Source organism: Cariama cristata, unplaced genomic scaffold, assembly GCF_000690535.1.
Source record: "Cariama cristata isolate BGI_N322 unplaced genomic scaffold, ASM69053v1 scaffold36447, whole genome shotgun sequence".
Classification (NCBI taxonomy): domain Eukaryota; kingdom Metazoa; phylum Chordata; class Aves; order Cariamiformes; family Cariamidae; genus Cariama; species Cariama cristata.
In genome coordinates, this window is record NW_009629016.1 from 1 (window position 1) to 22,647 (window position 22,647).

Consider the following 22,647-nt stretch of genomic DNA (forward strand, 5'->3'; position numbering starts at 1 on the left):
AGGATACCTCCCTCCCCAGCCTTCCCCCTGCAGCCCCCCCCCCTTTGAAAAAAGGGGATGGCTTTACAATTAAAACAAAAAATAAAGAAAAAATAAGCCCCAAAACAAAGAACCAATGACTAGTTACATACGGTTTTACACATACATACATAGAGCACACAGCTGGTCCACAACACCCACCAGAAAGCCTGGCTCCCTCCCGGGGCCTATTTCCAAGGCAGGGCTGGGCTGGGGTGTCCTGCTCTCTCTCCCTTCCCGATTGCCTCTCAAACCCACCCGCTGCACCCTCTCCAAATCCATCTCTGAGACCTTAGTGCCGGCACCCAGGCACTCACCGCCCAGCCGTATCCCCCTCTCCAATTTTTCCCCCTTTACAAACCCAGACCCAAGTTCTGTGCGCCTGCCCTTCCCCTGTTCCGCTGCCCGAGTGCTGCTGGCCGGAGGGTTACCCAGCAGGGACAGCCCACCGCTGTGGCCCCTTGCCCTGCCACAGCCTCCCCGGGGATACAGGGCCCTCCTGGGGTGCCTCGGCTTCCTCTGCTCCGTCCCTGGAAGCTCTGCAGGGGACATGCTCCTGAGCAGGGGAGGCTGCAGCTCTCTGGTCTCAGAGGCCACCACACTGCTATGAGCTTGGAGACCTGGGAAACTCTCAATTAGGAATTGTCATCTTTTGCCGAGATGCTAATAAAATACAGCTCCTTCAATTTGTTGTTTTTTTTTTTTTTCTTTTTTTTTTTCGGGTGCAGCGGGATCCTTCTGAAATCACTTGAGAGATGACCAAGGACAGCAGCTGTTCTCTGCAAAACAGCACCAAGCTCAGGGCAGAGAAGTGGTGATGGGACTGTCACTCCCCAGGCACCCTGCCTCCCCAGCCCTTCCCTCTCTAGAAACACCCCGGCAGCCCAGCGGGGCTGGGGCCCCAGCTCCAAACCCCTCATCCAGTGTTGTTTCCAGACTGTCTTAAAATGCCCCAGCCACGTTTTGCTGCCAGGAGAGATCTGCTTGGAAAGACCCTGCAGGAGCAGGGGGAGATGAGCTTCCCCATCTCCCCGTCTTCTGCCTTCGGGGAGCTGGCACCCCGCAAATGCCCAGTGAGTTAGGGCAGGACTGCACAGCATGGGGCTGGGAGAAGTCAGCACACGGGGCATGAGATCACCTTGGGAAATGGAGAAGTCAGCACATGGGGCACGCGTTCACCTTGGGAAACGGATCAGTATCTGTTTCTTGAGTCCTGAAAATAAAAGAAAAAACAACAAAAAACCAGGCCAGATGGCAGCTTTGGTTAAGGCTGAGGATATGGGAGACAGGGACAAGCATGAGGGACTGCGTGGAAGAAGTCGGGGCTGTGGGGAATCTCTGGCTCTGGCTGGAAGCATCTCTGCTCACCGCAGCCTGTGGGCAAGCTCTCGGGGTGGCCGTAGGGACAAGACAGGGTTGCCTTGGCTCTCCGCCCTAGTGCCAAAACCTCTTTTGCAAAACACAGGCTCCGGGAGAGCTGGAGCTGGGGGAAGTTGGCACAGGGCAGGGCTGGCTCTGCAGGGCTTGCGTGTCTCTGGTAGGCAGTGCCGGGGCCCGCTGCAGCCAGCACCGCAAAGGAACCAGCCGAGCCTCTCTGGGCAAAGCCACCAGTGGGGCCATCCTGTCCTCTCCCTGTGCCCGCTGCTTCCCCACCGTCCTGCCTTGGCAGCAGGCACCGGGAGCAGCTCAGGCATCCTTGGCCAGCAAACACTGCCTGGAGGGGAGGAAAGCAAAGCCAGGCAGGGGCAGAGGAAGGGGCTACGGCTTTGGAAGAGGCAGGAGGGGGTCAGCTGGACCCTCGAGCAGGCACTCCCGGCCAGGGGGAGAGGGCAGTGCTCTGGCAGGCTGCCTGCCTCCCTCCAGCTCTGCACCGTTTGCCCCTTCCCCAGTTGGGAAAGGCAAAGGGAGCTGAGCCAGATCCCTCTACCCTGCCCAGTCCCCCGGCAAGGAATTAAAAGCCGTATCTTTCCGGGGATAATGATTCTATTATAAATAGCCCCATTAGCTACAACTAATGACAAAAATCCACCTCCTCTACTCCCCATAAGTTCTGTAAGTTATGAAAACAATGCTACAGCCATTACTAAAAGCTGTTAACTTCATATCTGAATGAGGAAATATACACCACAGAACATTAAACCATTTATATTATATATATGTATATATATACTTTTTTTAAACTAATGACTTTAATGCCAAAACTTTGCTGAACCAAGAAAAATATGGGTTTAATGTTCTCTGCTCTTTTTTTTTTCTTCTTTAAAAAAAATACAACCCAAAAAAAAAGAAAGGGAAACTTATTAGTATGTAATGTTTGAGTCTATCCCATTTATACACAACATTGTAAACATATATAATCTATATTACATGTGCTTCATTTCTGCCTGGGTGTGTTTTTTTTTTCTTTAAACCTTTTTTTATCACTAGAACACCACAAAAAACCAAAACAGAACCAAACCAAAAACCAAACCAAAACAAATAAAAACAAAACAAAAAAACTGAACAAAGAACACAAGTTACAGGTTATTTAACATCTTTCTGTCAAGGGTCCCTTCCCCAGTCTCCTGGGGGCAGAGTGGTCAACAACACAGTCCAAAGGAGGGCTCACGAGCCATCCGCGATGCAAAGCCAGCTCCAGGGAATGGGTGGATGGGGAATACTGGTTTTAAAAAAGGGGGCTTCACAACAAAGGGTTTGGTTTCGCCCGCTGCAGATGCTGAAGGAGGTCTCAACATGCGGGACCTGGGAGCTGAGGCTCCATACTGCTCCTGTATCCTCGAGTCCATGTCTGGAGTCTCTGGTTTGTTTTTTCTTTAAATTTTAAAACGTCTTTTTTTTTGTTGCTGTCGTTCTTCTCCCCCTTGGTGTGATAAGCTGAGCCAACTAGCTGGGTCCTGCCCTTCCGCTGGGTCCTTCATAAGTAGATGCGCCGAAGGTCTCCGGGAGACGTGATGGTGTTACACTGGGGACAGAGCTTCTTGGCACCCTGGAACCGGCAGACGAGATGAACAGCGTGAGAGAGCGAAGTAGGACAACTCGCATGGCCCTGCCCTTGGCTGGGGATCTCAGGGGGAGCAGCACAGGAGCAGGGGCAGCAAGGCCACCCCACCTTCCCCTTCAGGCAGGGCCATGCCCTCCCAACAGCGGGCATAAGCTGTGAAAAGGGGTAGCCCCAATGCCTTTCTTGCCTGCCTTGCAAGCCCCTCGTCCCACTCCAGTCCCCAGCACGAGGCAGCCGGGCAGGCAGGAGCTCTGCAGGAGGCTGAAACCCAGAGACAAGGTTTGTCACGAAACTCAGCTGCTGCAGGGAGAGGAATCTCTGCAGATGGATCGGCCCAAGCACCCTGTCCCGCTGCACTGTCACTGCTGGCTGCCAGGGAGATCTGCTCCTTTCTGCTTCCCTTGCTCATCTGCAGCCCTTGATGAGCCAGTTCAGGTCACTGAGCAGGCAGAAAACCAACCCAGCTGGAACAAGTGCAGTTTTCAGTTGGGTTGAACCATCCCTTTCAGGGCAGCATCCTGGGGGACTGCCTCAGCCATCCTGCAAAAGCCCCAGTGCTGCTGGCATGAAGGAAAGCCCTGTCCTCTCCCCCCACAGCTTGCAAAGATGAGTCTGTTCTGCCAAGGTGAGCTGCAACCAGCAAACTGTGATGTGAGATGGGGTGAGGTAATGGGCGGCTGACATGAACACTACAGGAAATAAAACAAGGGCTGATGTGCCATCTGTCACCGAAACTGACAGCAAGAGGGTGTTAATAAGCCTCAGAATCGGGGTCAACCTAAGCCGGTCATCATTAGATTGGCAGATGTGACAGACAGCTGATGGGAAAAATGACAGAAAGATGGCTCTGCTGCAAGGCAGCCTCATGTCTACAGCACCAACAGCGCAGAAAATTGGGATGCCCTGGCTTTCAACACCGACCACAGGCTCAACACGACCTCCTACCGCACAGAACAGAGCATAAGCTCTGTCCGAGCACCCTGATTTTTGCTCACTGCTGTCAGACAGGCCCTTCTAGCAGCTAATGCCCAGCGCTTGCTGTCACAAGCAAGCTGACAGGGATGCAACGTGCCCTTTGAGTGCCTTCCAGCTTGCAAGGGACTTGCTGGCAAAACTGAAGCCGTTCGGTTCAGTGATGCTGCTGCTCTCCCTTAGCAAGGCTTGTTTTAGTACCTGCAGCAGTGAGCGTGGCATCTTGCAGGACGTGGACCAAGTGGCAGGGCAGGATCGTGATCTGCCACACTGCTTGGGTACTGCTACCTGCATTTGGGTACACCCTTAGCAGAGGAGCTGGCACTGCTGCTTACAAAAGGCAAGTGCTCTTAGAAAAGGTCCTCTCTGTGACAACACCTGCAGAGACAGGACAGGGGCTTTCTCCCCTGGAAGCTCCTTGGACTAAGGAGAATCCAGAGGAGAGAGTCCAAGGTACAGAAAATTTACACAGGTGCAAGTAATTCACAAGATGCAGCTCCAAAGAGGTGAAAGTCATGTTTGCTCTGCAGTATTGAGGACTCCTGAAAAGCCCCGGCAGACCAGCCTTGAACCAGCTCCCTCTCTCCTCCCAGTGCACATTATTCCTGGCAGACGTGGACTTCGCACGCTCGCTGCTCCCTGAGCTTTGGACTTCTGAGCAATCAGACTCCCCTTTGATACCCCTTGCTGCTAGTGGCTGAGCTGCTGCCCCAACACACGTGGAAACCACAGGCACTTGCACTCGAGATCAAAACCAGGGACACACAAAGTCCTGTTGAACTAGAGTTGAATAAAACACATAATGGACACTCAAGACACCTTGGACATCACTCTCAGGGCGAGTGCCAGACTGGCAGCGGACAGACCACTGGTGGTCTGGATGGTGTACCCAGCTGTGGTGCTGACGCCTGTGGGCACATCCTTCTAGCTGTCAGCGACCTATCTTATCCCCTCTCTAACTACTGCGTCCGTTTAGATTTTCAGCATTCTGGGGCAGGGACAATCTCACTGTGCCTGTGCAATGCATCGGGCAGCCCCATGCACTGGTCTTCACAGAATGGACTTGGCACGCTGGATTCTGGGAAAAGCAAGAACAAAGCACAACTAGAAGGAAAGGCTTAAAACCCTGATGAAATTGAAGACTGACTGCACTGGACTTTAACAGAGCCTGTTTATACAACATGCCCCTTCGCTTGTGCTCAAGACCAGAGCTTTGGATCTCCAGCATCAGAAAAGGGCAAGCTCTAACGCTGCATGACCCAATAAAAACTTCCTGCAGCAGCTACAACAAGTAGGAGAGAAAAATGTAAACATTTGCCCTTTCTGCCACCTTTAAAGCTATTGTGGCTTGAGTTCATTTTTTGTTACAGGCTGCCCAGAGAGGTTGTGGAGTCTCCTTCCCTGGAGATATTCAAAACACGCCTGGATGCAATGCTGTGCAACTTGCTGCAGGTGAACCTGCTTTGTGCTGCCAAGGAGGGGCTCACTAATCGGGATGCAAATGCCACAGAACAGCGTGTTTCAATTGATTCCCTGCTAAGGCCTGCACCGCCATGCAGTTCCCTGGTCCTCAGAGGCGCCTGTTGCATCTGGTTGGCCTCTTGGCATCATCTCTGTAGCTGGAGGGTCCCAGGGGAAATGGTAGGGAGGCGCTGAGGAATTAATTCACAGCATGTTACCAAAGGGGCAGCAGTTGGCAGCTGCCCATTCCAGCTTTCCTGTGTGCCCTGACAAGCAGAAGTAAGTGTGCATGGGGACTTTAAGGCATTCCAGATGTGACTACTGCACACATCTGTGTCCAAGCTCTCCTCCCCAAGATAGGCACAGCTTATTGGCAAGAGGCAGCAAAAGATCCAACCAAGCAGCTAGAGATTCTGCCTCTCTGGACAATGCACCAGCGAGAGGTACCTTCTGCAAGACCAGTCCCCTGACCCATCAAATGCCTCGTCCTGCCTTCAGTCTGGGGTGAACGATGAAGGAAAACGCTTGCTGCCACCTAAACCCATGCCTCCCTATTCCTCAGTGCTCCTGTGCAACGCTGAACAGCATTTCAGCAGTTATTTTCTTTCACCTCTGCTGAAGTTGGAGATGTTTGGCTGCAGGTGGGTGGGGAGGAGCACTGAATCCCCTTGAGTTCATTTTTGCTAAAAGCAAACCTCAGCTGCTGCCATCTCACCGTCCTGCATCTTGTGCTCCATTCTGGGATTTGGAGGTGGACTGAGGCAGCTGCAGACAGATGCGTGTGACCCTTAGCAAGGGCAACCTCGCTAACACAGACTAGACAGCTCAATGTGAAAAATTTCAAAAGGACAGATTCCTGGAAAGCCGCTCTGTCCAGGTCTCTCCCAAGGCTGTGCTGGTGGTTGCTATAAGCACAAGTCCTTCGCACTCAGCCCACAGGATGGCAGAACAAACCTGATTAAACTGACTGCAGCTTTGCTCCTCTCTTCCGTGGCAAAGCAAAATCAGGTACGCAATTCCTTCACACCACAGGGAAAGAAAAGAGGAGTGGATTTATCCTGCCAGACCCCAGGATCTCTGTCCTGGACATCTGCTTTCTGCACCACATGCTGATGGCTTTAGGGAGATCCACTCTCCCCACCTAAGGCTGAGCGCTGCACATGGGCAGCCAAGGCCAAGTTTTCGACCACGCCAGAAGGCAGAACCTGACCACATGTAGCTTGACCCATTTTCTGCAAAAGTTACATGACCACAGGTTGATTCAGGGCAGTGGTGGATCTTGCTTCACCTGAACGTGGGAAGGGCAGCTCATCTTGAGCTCTGAAGCCTGAGTCCCTTGGAGGGAACAACGGCATCCCAGAGACCTTCAGCAGCCTGGCCTGAATGCTGCGTGGGCTGACTGCATGTGGCAAGTTGGGCCCAGGTCTCTGGGTCTCCCTAGTACTTATGCTTGGTATTAAACAGTTCAAGTAAAAATAATGACTTTGGAGCCTTGGGGAAACTTTTTTTTTTAAAAAAAATAAAACTGTCATCCTCTGCACACATAAGCATGTGTGTTAAATTCAGAAGTCCTGAATTTTTCTTTTTAGATTGAAATTGCCTAGAACCTTGTTCCTTACATCTGACTTTTCAGTGTAGGTGTACAACATTTATTGGCACTAGCGTTTAAGCTCTCCTCTCTTGTAGAGAGGCACACAAGCTTGTACACACACACACATGCTGGCACAGGCACAATGAAAAAGCATTTGCTCCCCCACTGCTCACCTGCCAGCTGGGGTTACTAAACTTTTCCCTTGAAATAAAAATGCTGTGGAATAATAAGTCCCACCTGTCGGCTATTTCTTTCTTTCTTTTTTTTCCCAGGTCCTTCTGCTCCTTTCATCATAGCTTCATGGAAAAGCCTTGATGTGTTATAGCTGCGTGTGCTAGAGTAAAGGCCACCTCAGCTTTTCCATTATAAACCCCAGTTTTGAGGGGTTTATAAAACTCTGCTGCAAAAAGTTTGCTCCAGGGCTGTTACAAAGCAAAGAAAAGGGGCTGGAACCAGGATGGAGTTTATTTTTTCTCCTCCTTTCTTAATTAAAATTTGGCAAGTGATTGATCCACAATACAGGCTAATCACTTGGGGTAGTAGTTTGAAAAATACATTAACGAGAGCTGAGATGTTGAGAAGTCGTTAGGGCTCACATGGTGCCAGGAAGGATTGGAGTATTTTGTCTTAAAGTTGCCTCTTAAAAAAAAAAATGGCGTGATGTCTGCTATAAATTGGCTAAAGCAAGAGAACTCAAAAGGAAGGATTTAGGCACTTCCTGCTGTCCTGTGGGTCTAAAACGGGCAATTTCCAAGCAGAATATGCTACCAGGCAGAGAATAGACAGACACACACACACAGAGAGAGCAACTTCACCTATGCAGTGCCACCATCACACCTGGGCTCAAAGCTTGCCTATTTTATAGCAAGGAAAACCAAAGCAGAGAGATGAGCGGAGGGACCCAAACCAAGAGCCAGCTTCTGCCAGGAGAGGAATTGAACTCCAAGACCCAATTCTCAACCAAGGCAACAACCCTCTCTCCCACCCACGCCTCTGCATGCAGTGGCAGCTGCTTCTCTGCACATGCTAACTTCCAGAGAAGCAGCCATTCACCACTGCCATTGTGGGGTACCACCAGCTGTCAGGTAATGGCATTAAAGCAATCAGGAGAGTAACCTTTTTCAGAGAGCTTCCTCAAAGGGTGGAGCTCACTCCCACAGGTTGTCGGAGGCCAAAAGTGAAACATGTTAATAAATAACCAAATGACCTCATAGCAGATAGAGATGAACATCATGATGGATCAAGCGCAGCATCCTCCATGCAGCTGCTGACTCAGAAGGTCCCTGTGTTGCTGGAAGCACTAAGGAATCAGCCAGAAGGATTGCTGTGTATCTGTGCTGTTTGTTACGAAAATACTCCAGCCCGCATGGGATATACAGTATTATAGCCTAGAAAAAGCGACAAGGCTAAGAACATAGTAACGTAATCTACCAAAGATATAAATGTGTCAAATGCAGAGCATACGTCTCTATTGATGGATCCCCTGGAAGCATATTCTGTGATGAAGAAGGCTTTTTAGAAATAATTTTTTCCTGCTCTTGCAGCTGTCATTTTCAAATAAGCCCAAGACAGGCAAGCACAAGCCTGGGGTCAGCAAATACACATAGGAAATGCTGGATCTGGCTGTACAGGTAATGGGGGAAAGTTAGCAAACTGCACCTGCTCAAATAAACCTGCCCTCTTTCAGCCCCTGCATGCCTGCACCCACCAACAGCTCCATCATTGGCAAACAACAGCCTGACTTAGCTTTTAACTCCATTTACTTTGTAAGGAAGGATATCAGGGTTTGGGAGACCACAGAACTACAGCTCAGAGGGACGTCAAGAAGTCACTGACCCATTCCCCTGGCAAGATCACCTTAATCTGAATTACTGCTGACAGACACGCATCAAACCGGTTCTCACAAACATCCAAGGATGGAGGTTCCCAACCTCCCCAGCAAAGCACTGCAGCAGACTGCCAATCTCTACTGTCAGAGCACTCTTCCCAGGACAAAGAAAATCTGAATCTCACTCACTAGTAGCTGCAGGGTCCTTCTCGGTCAATGGGGAAGGGTAGAGAAGGGGCAGACAAATCTCTTCCAGAGGGCGATTCATCCCCCATCACCCAGTGATTCAGGGCTGCAGTCCAACAACCAGTTGAAGATGGACACCCGGCGCAAGGACGGACAACAACGACGTTCAGGAAAATGAACCCCACCTCCTGCTGCCCAGGCTAAGCAACACCATTTCCTCTCCTGTCTTTGAAGAACCTGCACATGTTTTCAGGTGTTTCCAAAAGGGATCACAGGGAAGTCACTCCAGGCTTGTGTTCCAGTTTCTGTGTAACTTGAAGATATCAACTAGCTCTCTGCATGCAGGATGGATGGATGAATGAAAAATGTCACTGTGTTGAGTGCCCCAGACAACCAGCAAGTAGGCAGTAGCAAGCTCATCGGTGTGGTTTAACACAGCAATATAAAACCAGCAGGCAAACCCAGCTGACAGAACAGTTAACATGATTTCCTGGGAACCCAGGCATGATCATACGGTATCAAGCAACAGGTTCTTGTATCCCTTTCCCTGTCTCCATTCCTGTTGTGCCTACAACTGGAGCCGCCCACAGCATATGCAGCGTACAGCACACCTTGAGCCTGTGGCCCCTGGACCCCTCAGGCAGACCAGTTCTGCTTGCAGAGCAAGTGGAAGGAGAGAAAACCACTGAACTCATCACATCCTGATGCTGGGTGAAGGGATGGTTGCTCCCTTTCTCCACGGCCACCCTGAGGAGGACCATCTAACCAAGCAGCTTCTATTGGCATTGAGGCGCTGGCTAACTCAGTGAGCACCACTATCTCAGTTCTCTTAAGCCATGTCCAGGGTCCCTTTCTGCAACCTCAGTCTTTCATTCACATTAATCCAACACAGCAACAGGAGACGGAGATGGAGCCTGCTCTGGTGAATGTTTCATCCCCAGAACTTGAGGACAGTTTGACGCTCTGAGCTCTAGTACAATGGTACCTAAACTAGGGAGCCCAGCAATCATTTGTAGTCAGTGGTTAAAAATGTCTCCCCCTCTACCTGAGCAACAGAACAGTTATAATTTGGAATAGGACATCAAGAGCCCAAAGTCCAAAAATTGTATTTTCAGAAAGCCTAAGTGCTTTAAAGATCCAGTCCTCATCAGTGCCCTAGACACCACCAAAGTCAGAGGATACTAGTGATGATCAGATCATTTTAGCATCGTATTCTAGAAAATGTTTAAACCGTAAACCTTTGAAAAAGCACTTCATCTCCTCTGGTCCATAGACAGATGTGAGCATCAGACTTCACCCTGTCTTCAATACCCTGCAGAGGTTTAGAAGTGCTCCCAGACACTCCGAGCCTTCAGTTCCAGGGCCTTGTTCAATACATGGTGCTCCCTCTCTCTCTCAGACACACTCATGCTCTAATTTAATATTAGATCTCGGCTGGGCATATAAACCACAGGCACACAGGAGAAAGGGGACTTTTCACCAGCAGGGATGGCAGATCTCCAGAATGTTCAAAAGGGGCCGGAAGCCCGACACAACCCACCCGCCCCAACTCCTATTAACTCCAACAAATTGTTTATTGCACAACAGAAGAAAAATGTTGCCCCTCTCCCCCAGCCAAGCCTTTCCATGTGTGCTGCACGCGTAGGCTGCCTCCTCCCGCCCCCGCTGGGGAGCCAGCTTTATACCCAGGGAAAGGTAACAGCAGCGATTATTACACACACTATCCCACAGCTCCTCGCTTGTTAAAAAAAACAAGAGTCTCTTTTGTGCCCGAAATAAAAGGAGATACCTTAATTAGAACAATGCAGGTTGGTGAGCATTAAACACTGAGCCCAGCTGCTGTATGCCATTAAATTCATAAAAAAGGAGGGGGGAAGGAGGGCAGTCTTAACGAGATTACACACATTGACTTTGATCAAGACACAAAAGCACCAAGGCGTTCCAGGGTTTTTATTGCTGTCTTCGGGCTACATTTTAATGGTTACATTAGAAACATGCGAACACAGGCTGGGAGATTTTTTTTTTGAGCCGGGAGAGGGAGTGTAAGCATGCCTTGTGAAAAGGCCTGGTTTAATAAATTGAGGGTTGCAGGGAGAGGCTAGGACTGGGGAACACATGAGTAGCCACTTATTAATTGCTTCCCCTATGCAAGTGCCAAGTCCTAAATGTGATGTCTTGGTGGACTATTCCCATCCCACCTGCCTGGTCGGCAGAAGAGCCATGTGCGGATAGCACACAGCCAGCTCCATCCCCACCTTCCTCACGGAATTCTAGGGGGGAGGTGGCTCCCCCTCTGCAAGGGTAAATGCCAACCCCTGAGCACCTGGAGTGGGGTTTCCCCGTTCTCACAAGGAGCCATGACCGCTGCACGTGAAACAAAGGGGCCTGACTGAAGTTGAACTAAGTTGCTGCTGAGTGTAAGGACAGCCTAAAATCGGTGCCACAGATTTAGAAGATGACTTGAGGCTGCTGGGAAGAGGAGAGGACAAAGACTTCAGAGTAAAGAAAATGAAAAAGAAATTAGTGTTTTATCCTCTGCTTGTAGCACTGCTGAAGGACAAGGTTACTCTTCACTTAGCAAAGGTGGCAGAGCACATGTTCATCCAAACACCTCACAGCTATGTACCCACATATGTGTCTTTTATAACATGCTGCTAAAATGTTTACAAAAGCTTGTATAATCTAAATAGTGACGGGGTGTAGCTGAAGAGCTATAAAATACAGCCCAAGGGACAGCCAAGTTATTGAGTTGCTATTAGTACTCGAGCCCACAGGCACTTCACCATCCTGGTAACTTTTCTTGGACAAGACTTTTAAAAGGCAGGATTTAAAGGAGTATGATCAGCTTAATCGTAATTCCAAGCACACAACGTGTTCTATAAAGTAGATTTTGTAATGCCTTACAGGAACAGCTTTTAGGAGTGGCATTCCCTTACATTTTTTGCAACCCAACACTGTATCATCTTGCTAAAAGGAGAACTAGAAAGCACAACTGACTCTTTTCCACTCCCTAACCTGAGTAAAATGAAAGCTTGAAAATCAGCTGCACAGGGGACTTTAAAGGCTGATTATAAAGCCCGCAGTTTTAACACAGGAAAGGAAAACATTTTATTTAATAACACCTTAAATTTTAACCTGATGTCCTTTAATGCATGTATAAATTACTACTGCAGTGGGTCACCTATTCAGTGTTCAAGGTAGTCCCCAATCTTCCAAACAAAATGGCAGATGCTTGAAAACTGCATGCTGCTATTTCAAATAATCTCAAAAATATAGATTCATATTTGTAAAAGCTCCCTTCCATATCCTTTATCCTGAAGATGATTCCCTTTGCTTCAGGGGAATATTAGGTTTCTCAGAAGCTACTCATTCCACAAAATCTCAGTGGATTTGGCCTCCATTCTCACAGCTTTACCTCTCTGCATGGATGCCCCACAGGAAATTACTGTAAGGCAAGGTTGTCCCTGGCACTGAGCTCTTACATGAGCAATGGCTGTCCCCACAGCAGCAGAGGAGCAAGCAAGGGGCAGGACTGCACTTTGGTCATGATGACGCAAACGAAATCCATTCAAGTCAAAGCTAGAGTCGAGTGTTAAACAGCAAGGCTTGGGAAGTCTGCATGCACCACACTCAGCTTGTTTAAAATAAAGCAAAAAGCACCTTTCCCTGTGGTGATTTAAAATAAAGTATCCCAGAAGAGAGGAAAAAGCCTGTAAGTCAACAAGAAAGTAGCCAAGAGCCTCACCAGAGTCCGCAGCCAGCATTCTTCACAGTGCACATGCCAGCACTGAATGGAAGTCAGGGGCATTGTGTAGGAGTCCTGAGGAGAAGCAGCAAATAGGTTATTTCCACAGCAGAGATCTACTGATTCTTCACTCCCAACCCTATCACAACGTCCTTCTTTGTGAATAACACTGCCTTATATTTTATATTAAAAAAAAAAAGCTTGCATAATACGTAAGTTTGTATTTTTGCAATGTTTGTGTAGTAGAGGCAGAAAGTCTCCTGCAGTCCCTTTTTCTGGCTTCCCAGAACTCCTGTTGGAAGCCCATAATCCACTCAAGTGGTGACCTGGCTCAGCACAGCTATCACAAGAGCATCTGAAGTTGCAGTGGCCACCTGCCATTATTCTTGTCAGCAAGGTCACCAGATCATATAAAAACCAGTGACAGGGTAAGATTAACCCTTATCACAACTCTTAGCTCTGCAGGATCAGCTTAACTACATCCCAAGAACGCTGCTGCTATTTCAGCAGACATGCCTTCTCTTGAGTATTTTCTACCATTGCTAATAAACCTCTGGAAATCAGCAGCAAGCTGTCATCCCTTCTGTCGGATGAGAGATAGGGACTGCACTCCCATACCTACAAGTTGTGAGCTGGGAGGGAGCGCACCATGCATCATGCTGAAGTTGCAGAGGGAGCCCTCTGCCAAGCAGAATTTTCTCCTGCTATCAGCAGAATAAAAACCTAACAGGAGCTGCAAGGCTTTGCAGGCTCAGACCATCAGAGGGAGCTGCTGCCCTTCTTTACGAAGGCCACAGCCTCACCACTGAGCAAGCAGGACATCGACAACTTTTAAATGGTCAGGCAATATTCCTCTTCCCAAATCATCTGGTGAGTCTCAGATCACAGATTCTACTCTCTCCTAAGTATGTAAATCAGGACATGCAGGAAGAGGACACTGCTATCTGGGAGTCTTCTATAGGAAGCCTGAAAGTCTTCTGAAGTTGCGGTGCTCTTGCCCTGATACAGATGGACAGCTACAAATACCAGTGGAACAATGTCATGCATACAGAAATTTCAATTGCTAAAAAGACTCAGCACCTTCATTTGGAAGGCTAACTGGTGTATAGGGACAAAGATAAGTTTCCCCACTCCACCTGAAAAAGCAGAAAAGCTTCTCCCCTCCTCGGCAAAGATACCAAGACATTTCTGATTCATTACCACAAGTGGAGTGCTACTCACCATGCAAATGAGACATTTATAGCGGTCCCCACGGGAAAGCTGCCTTTCTAACTCACGGACACGAGCCTTTAACGCTTCAAATGTTGTCACTGCAGAGTCTTCTGTAATTCTGTAAAAGATGATGAAAGAGTGAGCATCACTGAGCACACAAGATTGTTAAGAGTTTGGCGGAAAAAGGATCCCACAACAGGTACCACAACGGAAACGGCAACATTCGAACTGATACATCCAACTTAGAGTGAAGAAGAATTCCTGAAAAGCCCAGTGTAAATTCTTTGAGGTGTCTGCCTAAACATTTCCAAACACATCATGACAGAACACAACGGCCCCTGGGGTTGCCAGCTTCATATGGAGCAGGTTTCCGCAAGACACTGACATTTAAAGAACAGATTTTTTTGTTTGTTTTTTGTTTTCTGCCTCTTTTCTTGTCTCCCTTAAGAGATTCCTTAGTACCAAATGCTTTGGAAAAAGTTCTGTACATTGCTCTAAAGCTGGTGAGATAACTTTCTGTGGGCAATAGGAGCTGCTCTTCCCCTTAGAGAACAGAGGTCTTTGCTGGCCATCAACCTTGTGAAACACAGAATCAGCTCATTAAAAGCATGGTGTTGATCCTGTGTATATTAAAGAAACCCCTAGCTTTTTAGGTTCTAATACTGAAAAAAAAAAAGAGAAACCAAAAGTAATGGATACTGTGCCAACAGGGTGGCTATAAAAGCAGTTTTACAATCTCTGCTTTCCCATTTCCTAGGGTCATTTTTGATGGGCAGCATTATCTCTTTTGTCACAGAGGGGCTGAGCTGAGGGCAGGCAAGTGTATTTTCATGGTTCTGCAAGGCTAGTGAAAAGAGCAACTTGCCAACCTAAAAGCAAGGGCAGACAGCAATGCTGAGCAAATGAGATGTAGGGAGCATTATAGACAAGGATGTGTCACTTCAGCACGCTGCAAAATCCGATTTCTACACAGTACAGACACAGGGAGGGACCTTCAAGCATTTCCCAGGAAAGGTTTAGAGTATTGCATTGACATTAACGCTTTCACTCTTGCAAAAGAACCCAAAACAAACCAGCAATTTTCATGTATGTCAGTGAATTTCAGGCCTGTCCAAGCAGACTCCAGCTCAAAAGAACGTGAGGAGTACCTCAGCACCAGAAGCTGCATCAATCACAACATAACCCACAGTGGCACCTACGTGTTCTACCTTTTTAGAGGACGATTCATCAACAGGTGGCTAAAACATGGGTCTAGTGGAATTACTACAACCAATAAAGCGAGCTGCAATCTCAGCACTCCCACTGCAGGCACGCGCACACTCCTTTGTTCATTAGTCACTTGTCAACGGCATGCAGGGAGGGACCTGAGGTATCTCCCACCAGGTGATTCTGCTGCCTTTTCCCAAGACTCTGGAAACAGAGCTAGTCAAAAAGATCTTGAGTGATTTTTCTAATTATGACACTTCAGAAGAAACCGGAGTTGCAGGAGTGCATATAGTTAAGTATTGGTGTTATAAAGCTCCTCCAAATTCACTCCTACCTTTGTACAGATCAGACACTCTCTGCATGAGCTAACCGAGGAGAGACCTTCATCAGAACGAGATTCATGGCAAATGACAGTTGCTACAAAATGGTAACAATTTTAAAACTGCAAAAAAGGCAAAGAAATACATATGTCCCATGATAGCCTAGAGGGTGAGGACTGCCTGGGGATAGGGACACTGCGGATTCAAGTCTTGGTATCAGTAAATATTCTTTGGCACAAAATGAAAGAGCTTCAGCAGGAGACAGTGCTCCCTGCTGTGAAACACCCACTTGCTCCTACTCATTGGTATAAATTACTATCATACTCCAGCTTGGGTTCTCACCCTCAAGGAAGAGTTGTTAGTGTTTTCAATGAAAGTCTAGAAAGGTGTTAGTTTTGTCCAAGGAAGAAACAGAATTATTTATTTGTAGCTTGAAGATTCTTGTCAGATGAGAAAACTGTTTCCCTTCCAGTCTGGCCCATCAACAAGCTGATGCTGGATGAGGGCTGCAGTTGAATTTGACTTTCTGGAATCTACTTCTCCTTCCTGTCTGCATAAGGGCACTGGTGGTGTAAAGGCAGCAAGCATGGCTCCTGCCCATAGCAGGTGGCAAGCAGAACCTCAACCCTTGCTAAATTCTCCTACTACTGTCTGTGGAGCTACCCATCCTTCTCTGAAGGGCAGGCGACTCAGCAAGGAAAGGGAAAAGTTGATTCCTTGAGCAGATCCAAGCAAAGGCCAATTCATCCCCAGTCCTAGCCCAGTAACAGTCAAAGCTTGAAATGGAAAAATTTGACACTGCAACAACTAGAGGAGATAGAAAATGGCTTGTTTATAGAAGTCTAAATTGCTGACCCCCATTGGCCAATTTCGGAAAGCCTCTGAGATAATCGCACCTGTCCAGTAATAAACGAATGAATCAGAAAAGGAGGCTGAATAGAGGTATAAGCAATAATGCTCAGAGGCTGCCTGATACAATGGCCAATCAATAGGAGGGCTGTAGATCAGGGTGCTAGTTAGCTGGAAAATTACCGCACTGCTGCGTGCGTCACGCTGTAGGGATCCTGGACAATCAATGTGGGAGGTATTGATTTAGTTATTATCACTTCATACGCTCTAGACATTGTTAAATATACATTTATTAACAAGACTGGGGTGCATTGGTAAGAGAGGGAGCTTTAGCCACTGCAATATCTCCCAGCGCTGATCAAAGCTCAGCTGTGACAGACTTTAAACTCCATGTTCTCCCTGCCAAGCATGCTCTCAGGACAAATCCTGATGCACAGAGTAGTGCTGAAGACATAGCTCCTATCTCACAAGAGAGATGTTTTGGCCACGAGTGAGTATTTTGCACTTCAGATTTCAGGAAAGCCTCTTGGAGCAGCAGCAAGCAGGGACGTGGTGGCCAAGGGTCAACCCAAAATGAGCGATAATTGCATGGTTGCTTCCGAAAAGCCAGAGGAAATGAGGTCAAGGGAAATAGGGAGAACATTAGTAAATAAAGGAAACTGGAACTACCTCCAGGGATGGAATAAAGACAAGAGTCACTTCCCATGTGTCTGGCTCCCGTGGTGGCCAGCACACTTGGGACACATGCCATTCTATTTAGTGACATTTTACCGTCAACCTGCTGCTTGTATCCTAAAGATAAGCATCGCTTAGCAGCAACTCTTCCTGCAGCAGCAATCTCGGGAACTCCCTCAGGCTTCCCTCTTGCGTGCACACCTCGTGTGCGCTTGCCCGGACACAGCTGGGAGCAGCTTGGGCAGTATTTTTACAGGGTAACACCAGGGTGGAGTGAGGGTCAGAAAGCCAAACCCCATGGACAGGGTAAGGCTGTGTACAAGCTACGCTGCCAAGGGAGGCAGAGGGAATTACAAGGAAGAAGGAATTGGCTTCCACAGCCCTGCTCTCCCTTGACCTCATGCTGGATGTAGAAGGACTCTTTTAACAATTTTGTGCCTCAGCGCTCTGATTTGACGTGTTTGGATAACGTCATTTGTCAGCCTCCAGAGAGATCTGCTGAGCACAACTGCTGACAAGAGCAATTCCTTGAGCCCCAGCACTGGTGCTTCTCCAGAAGGTGTGAGCAGCCCCACCGATACCTAAATTGTCCTCCCTGGCTGAGGATGTAGTAAGAGGGCACATCTACACTCTAGAGTGTGGACCTACATCACCACAAACAGGGGAGCCTGAGAAAGAACTTTTATACAAGAGTCAAAACACAAAGGGAGGACTTCTCGACAAGGAAGCTTGGTCCTGTACTTCTCTCTCGACTTTGTAGTTAACTCTTCAACAACTTGGCAGTCACAGTTAAGGATGCTGGCTATCAGGGAGCAAGTCTATGACAGTGGGCAGACAGCACATGGTAGTTTTCAGTCTTTGTGCCCAATACATGTTTTTCTACTGTTCATAGCATTTTCTCCTGAGCAGTGAAAATAAGAACAAACTTTCTTCCTCTGAGCAAATCCTTGCTTTGTTCAGGTAAAAGGCCAGAAGAAGGGCACAAAAATACCATAGAAGAGGAAAAAGAACCTATCTGCAGCTTTGAGCTGTTACTCAGCAATCACCTCCTGGGAAATCTCCCCTGAGAACTTGCTGCCCCCCCTTTGCCAAAAACAAAAAAAACCCAACAGCAAAAAAACCCCCCACCAATCCAAAACTTTAACCCAAACACTGGTTATTTGTTAAACATTAGCACGCATGTGATCTTTGTTTCTCCAAATTAAATCGAGCAATTCCTACCCGCTGTCCCAGTGGGCAATCACAAGCAATTCCGTTAATTAAATTATCTCTGATTCTGCAGCTCTGGAATCTCTCAATTGACTAAGTCTGTGCTTTATCATCAACAAAATACCGGACCAAAAAGGAAACAAAAAAAAAAAATGCTGATGTCAGAGTGATTGGCTTCAGTTAACCCTTCCCAGCTGGATATCAAGGGCTGCTCAAGAAACTGTTGTTTCTTGAGAAAGCCTTGTACCAGAGATACCAGTAGCAGCTGTTCACTTGTCTTTCCTTTCCATTGCACAGAAAAAAACAGAACACCATACCATCACTGCATCCAGCATCCTGCCTATTTGAGAGCCACAGAAAGATGCAAACTGTTAGCTGCTGGAGACGCAGAAAAACACCTCAAAGATCAGTAAGCCCCTGTGAATACCCCATCCTCCCCTTACCCAGATCTCACTTGATGTACCCCGCTGTTGAGGAGTCTCCATAAAACATTCCCCTTTGGTTTATTTCAACTGGATATAAATTTTCCTTTCTTCATAAACGGTCACACTGTACACAGCATTCCATAAATTTTTACAATTCCACTGTTTGTATGTACCTTGTAAAAAACGCTTAGCACTGATTAAATGCACCACCAATAAAATTTCATGGGCTACTTTTGACACTTGATATTCTGACCTTCTTCTCTCTTCCTCGTGCATTTATTTTTGGTTTTGTATGCCTGTAAACATAAAGTGGCAAAGGGGAAAATGTACAGTACTACTGACAAACCCGAGAATGATATCTTTATTTTTAAACAAAGCTTTTATCTTCCCTTGTCCAAGGTGGAGAACCTGATCCCAGCAGAACATACGTGCCTCTTCCCTGCACCAGGGGCAGAGGTCAGATCGCTAGCAGCTTACATATCATAAATATTAGAAACAGATTGGTCGATGCTTTGAAGGCACAGTCAAGCTAAAGAAAGATTCCAGGAGCAGAGAAATTGCTCCTGGCCATATCCAGCCCTGGCCGCAGACGACAATTATCATAACCACTACTACGCTGCAGATGAGAAAGCCTAATGCACTCCTCACTTTGTGGGGCACAAATCTTTAAGACTTGATAAAATGATCCAAAAAATGACCCCAACATCAGTGCACAATCATTTAATCGCAAGCCCTCTCTCATAGCCAATTTACGTTTGGGTGAGAGGGCAACTTTTTCAGCGAACAGACCATGTTTTATTAGCCCGTAACATGCTGTGCATAGCTGCTGTTACACTAGTAGCACTGCAGAATGGAAAAGCACAACGATGCTATCTTGGCCCTCACTCATACGCTGCCTTCAACACAAATCCCTTGCTATCTGAGTTTCAAACAGTAACTAAAAAGAATCCTAAGTTTTCTGGGACAAGAACTGCTTCTGTTTTCAACCTGGTGAAAGAAGCCACTCTCTGTTTCAATTTAGCAAGCATGACTTGCAACAAGTGCTACAGCTAACAATACGGTGAGTTTATTTTGGCAGGTGTGAGCAAGCACTACTGAAGTCACTGGGAGATACACAGTCACTTTTGCACTTACTGGAGTGGAAGAACAGAACATAAAGCCGAAAAAAAAAAAAAGGTTGTCACTAACAAGCAAAACACTTAAACTGATAAGTAAGTTTTTAAAAACAAAAGTCACAGGTGGCTTTAAAATGAAACAGACACAGCTCAAGAATTTTCAGTATGTTAAGTCTCTGAAAGAAGTCCAGTGTCAGGCACTGGTGGCAGATTGACTGCGAATCACCCCAGAACATGCAGGCTACCGGACTGGCACGAGGCACTGTGATTTTATTTCACTAGATGAGCTGGCTACAGCAGAAGAGGCCAGATCCCTAGCAGCAGAAAACTGCCCAGCAAAGCTGTTTGCACTAGAGCCGTGTCAGATCACACCAAGTGAAGTTTAGACCCTCGGCCTGTGAGACTGCCAGTGCTAAAAGCAAATCTTCTGGCAAGACATCAACGTTTTAGGAACTGGTTTCCCCTTTATTTAGCGAAAAAATCTAATTTATTTGGTTTATTTGTTTTTAGACTAACCTCCTTTAAAAAGGCTGCTTATAATCCTGTAAAACATTGTCACATGTATTGAGGAAATTGGCAAGGATGCTAATTTATTGTCCTCTAGGAAAAAAAAAAAAAGCCCTCTTTCCTTGATTAATGTATGGTTTTGTATTGTAAGATATTAAAGAATGTTGCTTCACCTGTAATTATAGAGAACAGTTTATTTTGGCAAAGTGCCCTGGCTTCTGGTTGCCAAGTTATGAATAATGCAATGTTCCCCATTCTAATTTCCGTGTTCTAAGTTGTGAATTTGGAGCGGGGTGCATGCAAGGGCACACACACACGGCACCAAGGTGCTCTCAGTCACAAGCGCCTCTATTTTATACTTGCTTGCACAACTTGTTAATACCGGCATCTGCTTGCCAAATTCAGAGTTTGCTTCTGACTAATTTCATCTTGATGCAAACCAAAAATGTTGCCTCTTCTCCCCCCCCAAGGAATTATTTCTCTTACACTTGCATGCACCGTTGCAATACCACTGAGGGGGGCTTTCCGCTGCAAGAAGGCATTTTAAGCCGCATTTAGTAGGGACTTGGGTAAAGATTCCCCGAAGAATTTAATGACAGAAGAATTCATTATGCTTTCATATCTCCTCCGCCTCTGTAACACAGAACCCAACAATGTCTTTACAGAAGCGGGAAGTAAATTCAGGCACTGGCTCTTTCTCTCTCTCTTTTTTTTGGCCCGTGTTTCACTGGGACACATGTGCCCAACCCCAATCAAAACAGAGACAGATGGCACCGCTGATCATTCAGAATAGAAGGAGCCTCGGAGTCAGCATGTTTAGATGCATTTGTAGGGCTATGCAGTATCCGCTGGCCACTGGGACTGATTTAAAAAGGCGGCTAGTGAAAGTCTGAGCTTGCGCCAAAATTTTAAATGTGCCATTTGAGCAATTATGGTTCGACATGAAAGCTGGGAGAAAGAATGCATGGGTCATTCTGATTTCGATTTAGAGACTATGTCCCCTGTTCCAAAGAGAAAATAAATGCCATCCCATTGCTTTACTAGAGCAGCTTTGGCAATAAAGGAAAAAGCCACACTATGGAAAAGTATTTTGCTGCAGCAAGGTTTTGTCAAGGCAGCACAGGTTGAGCTAGAAAATGATTCTCTAAACAAAGTTCCTAAATAGAAAAAATTGCACATCTACTGTATTAATATTTTGGTTCCCTTTTCAAATGTATTCTTCATCCTGGTGACCCTAATTGTATTTCTAACAGATCTGTGACGGCACATCATGGTTTCTATTTTAATAGAAGCCAGGGCCACAAAAGGCAGGCAGTGGAAATCGAAAACGCAGCTCCTCTCCCTGCTGAGGTACGTGGGTTAGAGGTTCCAGCCTACTGAAACTTGCCTCCATCCACAAGTAAACATATTTGGATTATGACCAAGCTCCACATATATCTAAGGTAGGTATAGTTTTCTACTGGAAGACTTATGGCAGCTGTAACCTGTCATCTTACTGTGGCGGGGAGATGGTCTGGGATTATTGGTAGCTTTGGTTGGACGATCAGGGCTCCAAATTATAAAATATCCCTGAAGTGAAAGAGGAATAGCAAATTACTAAGGCTGAAAGGTGTTCAGAAGGTTGGACGTGCAGCCGAGTCTTGCGGCCAGCCTCTGTGCACAATGAAATGCCTTCTACTCCCATGGCCTGCATCCAAACAGCCGAAATAAACAGGAAATATCTATGCTACTATAGCAGCACTTGGATTCATCTGCAGCCTTTTAAGGGCTTTACCATGGAGGTGATATGCTTTCCAGAACTGCCATTCATGACCGCTGATTGGAGGTACACAAGGGCAGCACAATAACACATCCTCCAGACAGCTTCCTACAACTGCTGCTGCCGCCCTAGAACTTTTACACTGTTGCTGTTTCCTTTACAGGGAAAGAAAGGATCAGAATTAGCATCATTTAAGGTAATCACGCCTTCAAAAAGAAACATGAGGTTATTAGAGGAGGCCATGGCACATTAGTATCACATAACCAACTGTGGTCCCAGAGCTGGAAGAGGAAACCAGCAAGGCAGAGGAAGGACAGGTCATGAGCCAGCTATCTGAGGGAAAAGCAGGAACGCTTATGCAACTAGGTGGGAAACAGCAGCTTTTTGTGGACACAAACCGTCAAAAAGGAAGAAAGAAGTGAATGGAGAAATACGATGAAGTGCCCGCAGTGGTGGGGAGCAAGCAAGGTTAGGACAAGCATTGACACTAAAGTGAGGGCAAAAAAATCAACACGGATATTCAACTATGTTAATTACATTACTTGCTATTACACTGCTTCTGCAAAGG

The 22,647-nt window shown here is 47.0% G+C and overlaps 1 protein-coding gene across 2 annotated transcripts in view; it reads right to left on the minus strand.

The window, feature by feature from the left end:
• Positions 1-2,406: 2,406 nt before the first annotated feature.
• RNF220 (ring finger protein 220) overlaps positions 2,407-22,647 on the minus strand; it is a 49,334-nt gene continuing 29,093 nt past the window's right edge. For both annotated transcript variants that reach the window (XM_009705016.1, XM_009705015.1), the window contains exons 7-9: positions 14,024-14,132; positions 12,803-12,877; positions 2,407-3,004 (exon numbers count right to left, since the gene is read on the minus strand). In XM_009705016.1, the coding sequence (XP_009703318.1) occupies positions 2,933-3,004; positions 12,803-12,877; positions 14,024-14,132 (256 nt within the window). In that variant the 3' untranslated portion in view covers positions 2,407-2,932. The remainder of the gene's footprint in view (positions 3,005-12,802; positions 12,878-14,023; positions 14,133-22,647) is intronic.